At 36.9% G+C, this 11,995-nt stretch overlaps 1 protein-coding gene across 3 annotated transcripts; it reads left to right on the forward strand.

Moving 5' to 3' along the window:
* Positions 1-1,318: 1,318 nt before the first annotated feature.
* RB195_021588 (uncharacterized protein) lies at positions 1,319-7,572 on the forward strand (the record flags this gene model as incomplete). 3 transcript variants are annotated; one of them, XM_064208409.1, is made up of 15 exons in its annotated part: positions 1,319-1,370; positions 1,460-1,566; positions 4,355-4,477; positions 4,539-4,661; positions 4,724-4,830; positions 5,448-5,510; positions 5,843-5,953; positions 6,009-6,092; positions 6,159-6,246; positions 6,336-6,418; positions 6,630-6,828; positions 6,940-7,045; positions 7,132-7,216; positions 7,270-7,391; positions 7,445-7,572. In XM_064208409.1, 15 exons carry the CDS (start codon positions 1,319-1,321, stop codon positions 7,570-7,572), a joined length of 1,581 nt encoding a protein of 526 aa, XP_064064290.1. The 3 variants fall into 3 exon arrangements, with proteins under 3 accessions (XP_064064290.1, XP_064064291.1, XP_064064292.1); XM_064208411.1 differs by lacking the exons at positions 1,319-1,370; positions 1,460-1,566 and adding an exon at positions 2,971-3,129; XM_064208410.1 differs by lacking the exons at positions 4,355-4,477; positions 4,539-4,661; positions 4,724-4,830; ... (8 more) ...; positions 7,270-7,391; positions 7,445-7,572 and adding exons at positions 2,232-2,311; positions 2,545-2,634 and having other exon boundaries at positions 1,460-1,549.
* Between the last annotated feature and the right edge of the window lie 4,423 nt (positions 7,573-11,995).

The raw sequence follows: 11,995 nt of genomic DNA on the forward strand, positions 1-11,995 counted from the left end.
GCGTGTGTTGGCCTTCGTACTCCAAAAAGGGCAATTGTGCCTCATCCTCAAAGACGGCTCAAACACCGTCCGAATAATTATTGGGAGATTTAAAAAAAAATTTACTTAAAAAAATAAAAGACTACAACTAAATAATCTACAACATATTCTCCTTTGTTGTTACACCCGTCGTTCTTGTGGACTTCCTTCCTCGTTCAAAAAATCGATTGACGTCCATACTGGTTCTTTTCTGTCTTTTTTGTCTTTTTATTTTTGTTAACGTAATTTTTTCGTTCCTTTCCAGGTTTTTTATTCCTCATTCAATGCTGTCTACATAGTAGAAATCTCACGAGAAGCTTCGGCGCTTTCAAATGTAAAAAATCACAAGGTGTCTGTCAAAAGAACATTATTTCTTGTTCAAAGCTATTGGGTTGAGGTAAAAACGATAAGCCATTTTTTTTTAAAAAGAGCTCCCTTCATTCGGCACTCCTTTTTAGTGATCTGCAGAACCAGGTATAATTAGAGTAAGAAACACAGAACATCAGCATCGTATAGAGCGAGAAATTCTTTACGAAAGGCGATGCAACATCTTGCCAGCACTACTTATATATTTATATATATATATATTTAAATTTGAAAAAGTGCTGATGACCTATTCCTCCATTGTATAATTGTACAAATAATAAAAATAATAAAAAAGTGGAAATGAAGTAGATTGAAATGAAGCAAATCTTCAGTGAAGGCTCTGCAAGCATCACAAAAAATCTGAAATTAAAGGCATCATTCCACGAATCTGAGGTGGTACGGATTTCAGGTGGAGTATTCGTATACGGGATGGGAGATTATGGAGAGTGGGGTGATTCCGTCCATTTCTTCCTAATTGCCGTAAAAAACGGCCCGGAAGATACGGCTTCAGGCGTTTTGGCGCACTATTTTCTACAGGGAGTTCGACTGGAGCGCGCCAGCCTCGTGCGGCGCCGCATATTCCAGGCCGTTTTTTACGGCAATTAGGAAGAAATGGACGGAATCACCCCCTCTCCACAGTCTCCCATCATATATACGAATACTCCACCTCAAATCTGCACCACCTCAGATTCGTGGGGTGATGCCTTTAAATACGAGATTAGTTGAGAGGTCAAGTTGGTACCATAGGTAACCTTGTATGCCCAAAAATCTAGCATTAATGCTTTAATTTAAGTGCAATTATATAATTTTTAGTATTTGTACGCTATAACTTTGTGTTAGTTGTCCGCTTATGCTCTGCTGCTTTATCTGAAAAAAAGACCAAAAACCATGAACTGATACGAATTCGGTTGTGTTCTCCCGGTTTATTGCTGCAATGCGCTCTCTGGAATGGGTGCTACTGTTCTTAGGTTTTACGGCTGAATTATGTACGTTTTTTTTCGGATTTATTTTCTTGCTTTTAATATGATTTTTTCATTTTGAAAACATTAAAATCCAAAAGTCTTTTTTACTCCAGCATCAGCTGCGAATTCCTGTGAAGAGTGCAAATTTGCCGTTGATCTTCTACATGATGCATGGGGAAAGAAGACAACCGAGGAATGCGTGGGTAAGGAATTTTGCAAGGTTAATTTCTGGAAATATTGACAAATGGGTGTTGTAATCCAGGAACAACCAGCATCTTAGCACTGATAAGTCACGTCTTTTTTACTGTCAGCAAACGTCATATCAGAAGGCAAAAATATTTACATTGTATGGGAATTTTTTTCCTAGAAGTTAATCGAGTATTGTAAATTTTCGAGATTATCGAGATTAAGATCAGCATTTCGGAAATTCACTTGAAATATTAGGAGAAAAGAGGAGGTACTTTTGTTGGAATATTTTTTTTGTGAGCTCAGATAGTTCATTCTGAAATTCAGGTGTAAGGAAAGACATCGGGTTGGAGCTAATGAACTAAAAAATTACAATTCCTCTAAGATTTGTCGCATCCTTGATTTTTTCTTGGTTTCAAAAATAAGAGGCCATATCACCTCACCAATTATGAATTTTGACTTAGCTCTTGCTCCGCCTTTTCTTGAGATAGAGGTTATTTTCACAATTTTGAGAAAATCATCCTCTTAATGATCACTTGAGAAATTCTGTTGGTTACGATATTTTCTTTATCGTTAAATTCCATTGTCGACAGCTTCGATGTCGATTTCTACATACTAACGTCTCGACCAGTGCCTTTTTTTCTGTTGAGAAAGACTTTCACAGACACAGCTGATATCCAGAATTCGATTTATTTCCAGTTGACCTGGCCATATTCGTTTGCGATACGTTCCGAATAGAAGACAACTTTATCTGCAAAGGAATTGTTGGAGATTTTTCTGTGAGTGGGCAGCTTTTGTTGGGAAGAGTATTGAGTGTTTTTTTTTCACGGGGATTGAAATTACCACGTATTCCCCCAATACGCACGTGAACTTCGTTCTCTGATTTCCGAAAGAGTATTCAAGGGAGTTAAGAAGTAGAAAACCATAGAAAACCTAGATTCAATTTGACGTAATTTTTATTCATTTTTTCTTCCAAAAGCATTGATTGGTTGATGTCTATTCACTATTTCAGGATGAATTCATATATGTTCTGGGAGAAATAATCGTCGAACCTCATCAGATCTGTGGACTACTCCTTGATGGTGTGTTTAAGGTGTATTGACACAGAATTAAGGGTTTCTACCCCTATCTTTCTTTTCTCAGGAATGGAATAGGAGCTTCATAGAGCAAATCCGAACAGTATTTAATTCGTGTAATAGGTGCTGCTTATTTCTATCCACGAATTTTACTAACAATTCAACTGAAAAACTTCAACTGAAACTCTCAATCCAACTCATTAAAAGCTTCAATTCAGCTTTTTTTCTTTCAATTTTTCGACAGTTACCATGATTTTTCTTCCTAAATTTTACACGTTCCCAGTAACTATTCATGTCAGGCGCTTCCATCACTGTGAATAACTTAGAAGTAAAGTGAAGTATAGCTCCTCAAAAGAACAGATATGCATGCTTGCCCTGAAATGTCCTGTGCTGATCAGTTCTATCTTCAATTGGAACATTTTTTTTCAAATTGTGGCAAGTTCTTCGATCCATTCAATTCCACATGGAGCGTTCCTATTCCTGGTGGGCAGCCTGCACCAATAGACAAGAAGCCCGTTCCGGTAAATGAGATATTATATCAATATTAACGTTATTTTTTTCTAAAATCTGTGTAGTTCAGGTTCAGGTCACGAGTTCATCAAAATCGGACTTGATTTGTTTTAATCCTTTATTTGTGCAAATAACTTTGACTTTGATATCCTTCTGTCAATCATCCAAATTTATTCGATCCCCTTCTCCTGAAGGGATCGCCCAAGATTGCATCTATCTTGGTGTAAATTTCCGGATAACGTCACGTCCTGGTCAAATTTGAAATATCCCGGAGGAGTCAGAAAGACTTGTTTAACCCAACATAAAGGCAGCACTCACGGATAAAAAGAAAAATGTTCTCCTGATTCATACCTATTTTCCTGCTATTAATTAATTGAAATGGAACTAAAAAAAGAAGCGAATCAAACTTTGCTGCTACTGAAGTAATTTGTCTCGAATGCTAAGTCAATTTGTTCATTTTCGCCAATACTCTGCGACCTCTTGCCTCAGGACAGAGGTCGCGTGTAAAATACCCGCATAGGGACTGGATTGTTGGTATCGAAATACGATCAAACTATGAACTATTACTTCCTTGTTTCTTTTCTTGTAAATCGCGATATTTTCCTTTCTTCTAATTTTCTGATTTATTAGTTATTTTGCTGTAGTGAGATTCGTTACATTTTTGAACGTACCGTTCCACATAAGAAAATTAAAAGCGGTATTTGTATAAGATATTTCTTATCCCAAGAACCTTTTTGTTTTATGTTTTTGTTTTATTATGTTCTATGGAAAGAGGTTTGCGTAATTCTGTTTATTGGACTTCCCAGAAATTGTGCGAAAAATTTTCGAAATATTGCGAAAAAAATGGTGTAGAACATAAGCACTCCAGTAGCTTTCGACTGATCGTTGTTGATTCGAAATATTGACAGCCGATGATTTGGTCTTTTACGTCTAATTTTAGGGTTCTATCCACTATTTCTGTACTTGAATTTGAAATTCCAGGAGAACCATCGTAGTAGACTGTCGTTACTTGCACAAACTAAATAATCCAATAATTTTTTTCGAAGCAGTTCTAGGCTCCATTTTACTTCTATACGTGATAAAATTTTGAATCAGAAGTTTTTTGAAGGAGAGTGCTTGTTTTTAGCTATTAAAATGTGCAGATGTGCTGCATGAACTCATATGTGTGGTTATTTTGGTGCCCAGCACGTGCTTTGCACGTGAAATCAGCATCATTTGAATAAGATCTCATTGTAGGCGGGAAAACCAGTACTCAAGGTTTTGCATTTGACCGATATTCACCTGGACATGCTCTACACACCAGGATTAGAAACAAAATGTTCGGAACCGCAATGCTGCAGACCTCAGCAAAATCCGGATGTAAGTACGAAACGAGCCAGAGATTAGTACCGTAGATCACTACCTGATTCCACAATTTTAGGAGGTCTCCAATGCAGCCGATGTGAAATTACCTGCAGGTCATTGGGGTATGGTTGGGGATTGCGATGCTCCGTATTGGCTTTTCACGAATATGCTAGGATTTATACAGAAAAATCACAAGGATGTAAGTGTGTAGTTTATCGTCTTAGATCCGGTACCCGTAAAAGAGAGACTGGCTCTATTTAGCTTGACTATATCATGGTATCCGGAGATCTTACATCTCATGCTGATTGGGATTACACTCGGGATTCTCACGTCGGAATGGTCAAGAATATTTCGGACACTATAAGATCGTTAGTTTGAATTGAATGAGAACGGACTGTGTAATGTAGCTGAAAGAAAGTGACACTGATTCCTTCACTTACTGGAGCCGCGTATCTGGAGGTTTTTCCCGGAGGAAATGGTGACTCAGCTGCGGCTGATGTTTTTTCAAACTTTTCATGACAACGCTGAGCCGTGCACGTCAACGGTTATTTTCCACGATTTCCCATCACTTTTCAAGTAGTTTTTTTGTACTTAATGGAACTATTATCTTTGAGATTATACAAAAAAAACTCGTAGAAGTTTTTGGCTTGTTCCACGTGTCAGATACGCAAAAAGCAAGCTGTCGTCAACTGGTTACAAGTTCAGTCGAAGAAATGGGAAGTAATCCGTCTGGAGAACAAAAATCGACTGAGGCACGCGGTTGAGAGTCGAGCTACCGTAGTGCACTGCTATAGAACCACTATAAAGCGCATATCGAAATTCGTTTCTGGTTTATCAGAAAATAGAAGCAACAATTAATTCGCATGCGTTACACTTTTCTTACTCTTCCTAGTCATCCTGTAATCGTTTCCGTTTATTGTTAGTTTGATGTGTTGCGAATTTTTTGGAGAGAGTTTCACTCATGTTAGAAAATATATTTTTTCAGGTATTTTCCAAATATAGCCACATATTTTGCTGTTGGAAATCACGAAGGAGTCCCCATAGATAAGTGGGTTTGTTTTTTGGATTGAAGTTAACCTCAGGTCTAATTTTTATCGAGTGAAGATATCAATTGTGAGCCAAAATCTGTAATATGCTTAAGAATATAACCCTTTAAATAATAAAAGAGCTATTTTCAGAAGCTATTGAACGAAAGAGGAGATTTAGATGCTGAAAATACTAATGTAGCCAAATCGGTTGGATTATTTTGTTTTTGTGAAACAATAGGTACAAAAAATAGAGGTGGAGAGTAAATCTTCGTTCATATGCTCGTCTTGAGTGACAATTAACAAAGATTCGTATGCGATTGGTTTTTCAAATCTCTGGATGTACATCTTCCAGCTTTGCACCACATTTTACTCCAAAGAAGTTCCATATGGATTGGCTTTACGACGCAATGGATGATGCATGGAACGGATGGGTGCCACAGGATCAGAGTAAAACAGTGAAATAGTGAGTGGCAGAAGCTGTGTAACGTTATCATTGTCCACGAATCTGTTAAGTTTAGTATGGGGTGCTATATGAAGAAGATATATCCTGGATTACGACTTATTTCTGTCAATAATGCACTTGGAGGGGATGCGGTTAATTTGTGAGCTTATTTCGATTTTTAGTGGAATGTATTTCCGGAAACGGACTAGATGTAATAGAATTTTAGCTTCTTATACGTGAATCAAACAGATCCAGACGGAACGTTGACATGGTTAATTAATCAATTGCATGATGCTGAAACTGCTGGAGATCTTGTGAGCAAAATTATTATTTTTATTTATTTTTTGCTTGATTACAATTCTATTTTTATCGCAAAATATCTAACGTCCTCATGACATTTCAGGTGCATATTGTAGCTCATATTCCTGGTGGAGATGGTGAAGCTTTAGAAGGATGGGCGTTGAACTACTATAAAGTAGTAAACAGGTATATAATGTAACAGCGATCAATGTACAGAGAACTAAAAAGTATGGGAACTAGTGCCAGGAATCAAACCTATAGGAACACTATTCTTTCCCTTCGGGAACTCTACTCTAAAATAGTGAACAGGAAAAAAGAAAGAACATAACCTATGAAGATCCAGAAATGGCTCTTGCCTTTCCGGTCAGATTGACGGCTTCTTACCTATGGATTTTAGATTTCAAAACACAATTATGGGGCAATTTTTTGGACATACTCACTCGGAAGAGTTCTACATGACCTATGAAGATCCAGAATCGGCTTCTACACGCCCTACCAGCGTTGTCTACTCTGCTCCATCTGTTACTACCTACTCAGAATACTTCCCAGCCTATCGTGTCTACAAAATTGATGGCGCTTATCAAGGATCAAGTTATGTAGGTCGTTCTTTGCTGTGAAATAAAGCGAAAAGAATTTAATATAGTAATAATTAATATTAATATTAGGATATTTTGGAAAATTATGTGTGCGTATATGCGTATTTATAGCAAGTCATCGATTTTGAAGAATGGTATATGAATCTTACCGATGCGAATGCTAATCCTCTGAATCCGCAATGGAAGCAGCTTTACGCCAGTGTTAATCAGGAATACGGTACATAGAATTAGATCAAGTGTATGATCTTGGCATATATTCTTGACAGTATTCTGTTCGAGAGTTCCAATTCGATGTATATCTAGGTCTTAATTCCCAAGCACCGTCAGAATGGGGTAACATGATCGAAAGAATGCGAACAGATGATGTTCTTTTTGAAAAGTATAGAGAGTAAGTTAAATTAGTAAAGAATACTTGTGATATCGTTAGAAAAATCCCTTTAGAAACTACTATCGCCGTTCGAAATACGATGGTATTGGTAACTGCGATGAAAAGTGTAAAAATGGATGGCTATGTAGTGCACGACAAATGCATCACTCAAAAACGTTATGTTCCGACCTCGGATGTGCGTATGAATCCTTGTTTTAATGGTGAATGATCATCATTAATGTTATTCAGCTTTTGTGGAAAGAAAAGGTCGAAACAACTACCGTCGCAAAGCAATCCCCGCTCATCTCACCAAGGAAGAGATCCGTCAAGCAGTTCTGAACCGGAATATTCGTGCTAGTGATGAATGTAAGGTGTAATAAATTTGATTTGGTGTGAAAAGCTGAGGATCCATCCATATTGTTGATGTTGTCCGTATTACGAACGTATGACATGTACTCCTGATCTACTGATCAATGAGGGTGGCCTCAAAAGATCAAAAATCCACTGGTCAGCGCACTTCCAGTGAATGACCACCGTCATTGAGTGGAAGATCAAAAGTCGAATCAAATAAAAAATCATAGATCAAGAGGTTAGAAATATTTTTTGAGTGACGTAAATGTGCGGAGACGACAGGACAACTGTTCTGGATTATGTCTGTGTTGCTATAAGTATGACATTGTTTCTAAACATGAATGCATGTCAGAATATAACGGCAATAGAATGTGACGATTTCAATAGTTTCGGTGAAAAAAAAATTCTCCTAAAAAAAGTTGTAACCAGTATTGAAATAGGTAGTAGCAAAATTGAAATTATTTTGGATTAAATTAATAATTATTAATATTTATATGATGGCGATTGAAGGTTTAACAGCTGCATGTCTTGATAAATAAGAAAAAAAAAGAGATTTCGGAAAAACACACAGACACCTGCTTTTTTCGATCTCTTTACTTTCACCAACATGAACATAAAATCTTGCAAAAAATGCTTCGAAGCTGAGTGATAGGAGAATCCAAAATGAAGGGAAAAAAAATGTCGTAAATATTTTAAAATCTATAAACTGTAGGCAGTTGGTTGCTTCGAATCCAGCTTTCTTGTGGATATAAAGTATATCTTTGATGTTTGTGGAGTGTGCAAATAGCAGAGCATGGATACTAAACGATCACAGCACCTAAACACGTGCAATTGGATGGAATAATAGTTATATATCAGGGGTTTCTTGGGTTTTGTTTATGTTCGACGCTATTTAAGTAGCGATTAAACGGAACACATGCTGAGATCAAGATACTGTATCGAACATGTGGATATATGTATCGTATAACGTACTTCAAAACTTGTTTTCTGTAACTTCGAACGAAATAAACAAGAATGAATGGATCGATTGCTGGACAGACTATTAATAGTATGGATACGATGTTTGCATGAGATCCTAAATCACCTATGTGGTTCTAAATAGTTTTTTTTACGTTAGAAAAAATTAGAAAACAAACCTATTCGAACTTTCAATAAAGAAAATACTATAACAGTCATTGCAGGTATAAAGACGAAAAAAACTGGTAGAAAAGTCTGAATTGTATGGATATTATCCAGGGAAATACAATTCTGAGGGAAAAAAGCAAGACATTTTCGTTAACAGATGATCATAACGAACTATATAGAATGAAAAAATAAGAGTTACCTGTAATAGTAGAGCATTTACGAGCTGCGTGTGAATATGTTTCATTCTTTGTCGTACTTGCATTCGATTCAAAGCCGCATAGGTTCCTAAGTACACTAGTTACGTTAAATAATAAGAGTAGTGTTCACACAAATGGAGAGAAAAAGGCACGAAAAAAGTGAGACAAAGGAGTAGTTGTCAAAGAATATCGAATAAAATTAGAAGCAGCTTTATAAAAAGGTACATTATATAAGAATTGTGTAAAATCGTCACTAAGAAAAACTGACAAAAAATAGGAAGATATAAAGTGATCATTTGGGGTATCTTATTCAAATTACAACAAGATTTAAGTTAGAATGTCAACCGTTGCGTTTTTATACGATTTGTGCCAAAATAGTAGTTATACTAATACTATATAGTAATACTACTAATATACTATACTTAATATTATGGTACTTCCTATGAGTATTTCTATTGAACCTACTTATTCCACAAAAAATTATCACAGCAAAATTTGCAATGATTACTGCAGTAACATTGAAGATTCCCGTCAGATCCATCATTTGCACTTCGAGATGTGTGGAAGTATTGATCTGAGAAAAAAAATCATATAAGAAATGCTTATGAAACCGAAAAAAAAAACATTTACCGCAATGAGTGCAGCAATGTAGGGCAGTTCGCTTACGTTAACACCGTAATCGTTTCGAATTTCCCGCTCGAATAGTGCATCTTTTTTTCCTGACGGTCCGAAATTGAATAAACAAGTCAAACCGTAGTGAAATGACAATAGTAAGTAAAGTAAAATCAGTAATGGAAGGCATGTTCTGCATCGCATTTTTCCAAGTAAATCAGATCTGAAATAGAAATGAAAAAGTACAGAACGGTATTAAAATGGTTGAGAAAAATCATAAAGTAGAACAGAGATCCCAATTAAACATTTTAAAAGGGCAGTTAGTCTTTGAATCACAAAAAAGATGATCAACTGCTTTAAAATTGGTGAAATTTCGAGTTTTACCCATGCTCCAAATCGTTCTATGATTTGAATCATGTGGTATTTTTCTTGAGCAAAAACTAAGATTGTCATCGATCTTTATTCTGGACAACGTTTTGGCGTCGTCGCTTTGTTCAGAACCTGGAAAATGAGAACACGTGTAATCCATCACTCAATTGCCCTGTCATCACACAAGACATAACTCAGGAAACAGATTACTCACCGCCAGCGTCAGAGAAGCAGATCTGAATAGATGTTAAGCGGGATATTCATAAACCAGGATGTTAGTATACCACCGGTTGTTAGAGTTGTTATTGTGCCTCTAATAGTAGCTAATAACGACGTCTAACGCACTACACCTTGTGGGTCAAAATCTTCAAAGAATTTGATACAGAGCCAGCTCTTCGGTAACCGCAATCCACTCTTCTTTACGATTCATGACTTGACTTTTGGCTCCTGAAACGCTATAAAACGCTTCCAGTGTCTCTCGCGCCAGAAAATTCGCGGTTAGCGTGTCAAGATCGTTACCGCTATTTTAAAAGGGTTGTTGTCAAGATACTGTCTGCGACTACTATCTAAGGGGGTTGATAGTTTTGCTCTTATGCGCTCATGTAAGTGCTCATTGACTCAGCGACATAGTGGTCTTCTTGTATCTCCAATGTACTCAGCACCAGACGACTGACATTCAATCAGATAGATGACTTCCGATATTATCACCTTGGATTCTTTTCGAACAAACGACACGATTTGGTGTCTCACAAAGCTTGTCATACGCACGAAGTAGTCAGTTCTTGAAGTCCTCAGGTGACATGTCCACCACCCTGCCTGAGTCATGGAGAAACGCCCGACGCAAGCTTGATCGCTCATCCTTGTATCTCGTGTTGTCTTATATAAGAGGGAGGCAGAAAGGGATCTTTGTCGTCTGTTTTACCCTGTAGCAACGTATGTGAGACATGGGTTCGTTCAGAACGGGGAACCTTTCCTGGACACCCATTGGACTGAGCAATGTAATTAGTGGTGTTTTTTTAGTTGTTTCGGAGAAAATGCTCCTTTGGGCTTCAGATAAAACCGTTGCTGCTGTCTTATACGTATTTTTAAGGACTGATTTCTTGGTTTTCCAGAGATAGACCTAATGGTAATGAGTTAGAATGTTCTTACAACTCGATTTACGGTACCACTTTGTTTTTTGATTTTCCTTGCACGAATGTACCTGTCCATTGAGAAACGGTAATCAGTTGTCCTCAGGCTTTTCCCACTTGAACTTTATCTACGCTTACTGGTTATTTAAGAGACCAAAGCAGGCGTGCATTTCGGCTTGCGTTGGACATATAATGCAACAATTATTTGTATGTTGTCAGAACAACAAACGTTTAGGTTCCAGCAAAGATTTTTCCATCTTAGACATGAAAGCAATGGCTAATATTGTAACCAGTCCTTGTCCCATACTTAAACTTTTAATCTGTCTATAGCATTGCCCAGACCAATGAAATGTAGGACATCTCAGGCATTAGCAACTTAATAGTTACATTATTTGTTGTGTCGCGAACCCATACATATTAGGAGACCTCTGGTTTTCGAGCAGAAACTCAGATGTTGTTTGGAGAGCAGCACTGGTGAAGACGTTGAAGTGACTTCGAAGGATTCAATGGCTCAATCTCCATCAAGGTGTGCTTGGCGGATGCCTGAGACATACTCAGTTTTATGATTGCCAGAGGGAAAGAACTACTTCCTAGAGTTCAGGAAATCACGAGCAACTGCTACTTTGTGTAAATGGATTTCTATTTCCTTTTGGATTGCACACTAATCATTATTTACATTATTTACATTATTTACATCCCTTTATTGGCCATTTCTCGTACACTAATTGCTGAACTTATTGCAAAGATTTCTGATGCAACTATTATAATATAACTATGTCTACTTATTTGACCAATGATCCAAGTAAGAAGTATAAAAATAAAGTAAGTCTTTACAGAAATATCTACACATATTGTGTTTCTTTCTAAAATATTTTCAATAAAAAAGTTCTCAGTTTGCTGAGAGAACGTGTAAATGATATTATTCGTTTTTGCAGAAATTCTTGTCGTTCAAAATTTTTAATGCGATTTTTTCATTAGGTTAGGAACTAAATCTACCAGTTTTTTTTTAGCTTGAA

This window comes from Necator americanus, chromosome X, assembly GCF_031761385.1.
Source record: "Necator americanus strain Aroian chromosome X, whole genome shotgun sequence".
NCBI classification, from domain to species: domain Eukaryota; kingdom Metazoa; phylum Nematoda; class Chromadorea; order Rhabditida; family Ancylostomatidae; genus Necator; species Necator americanus.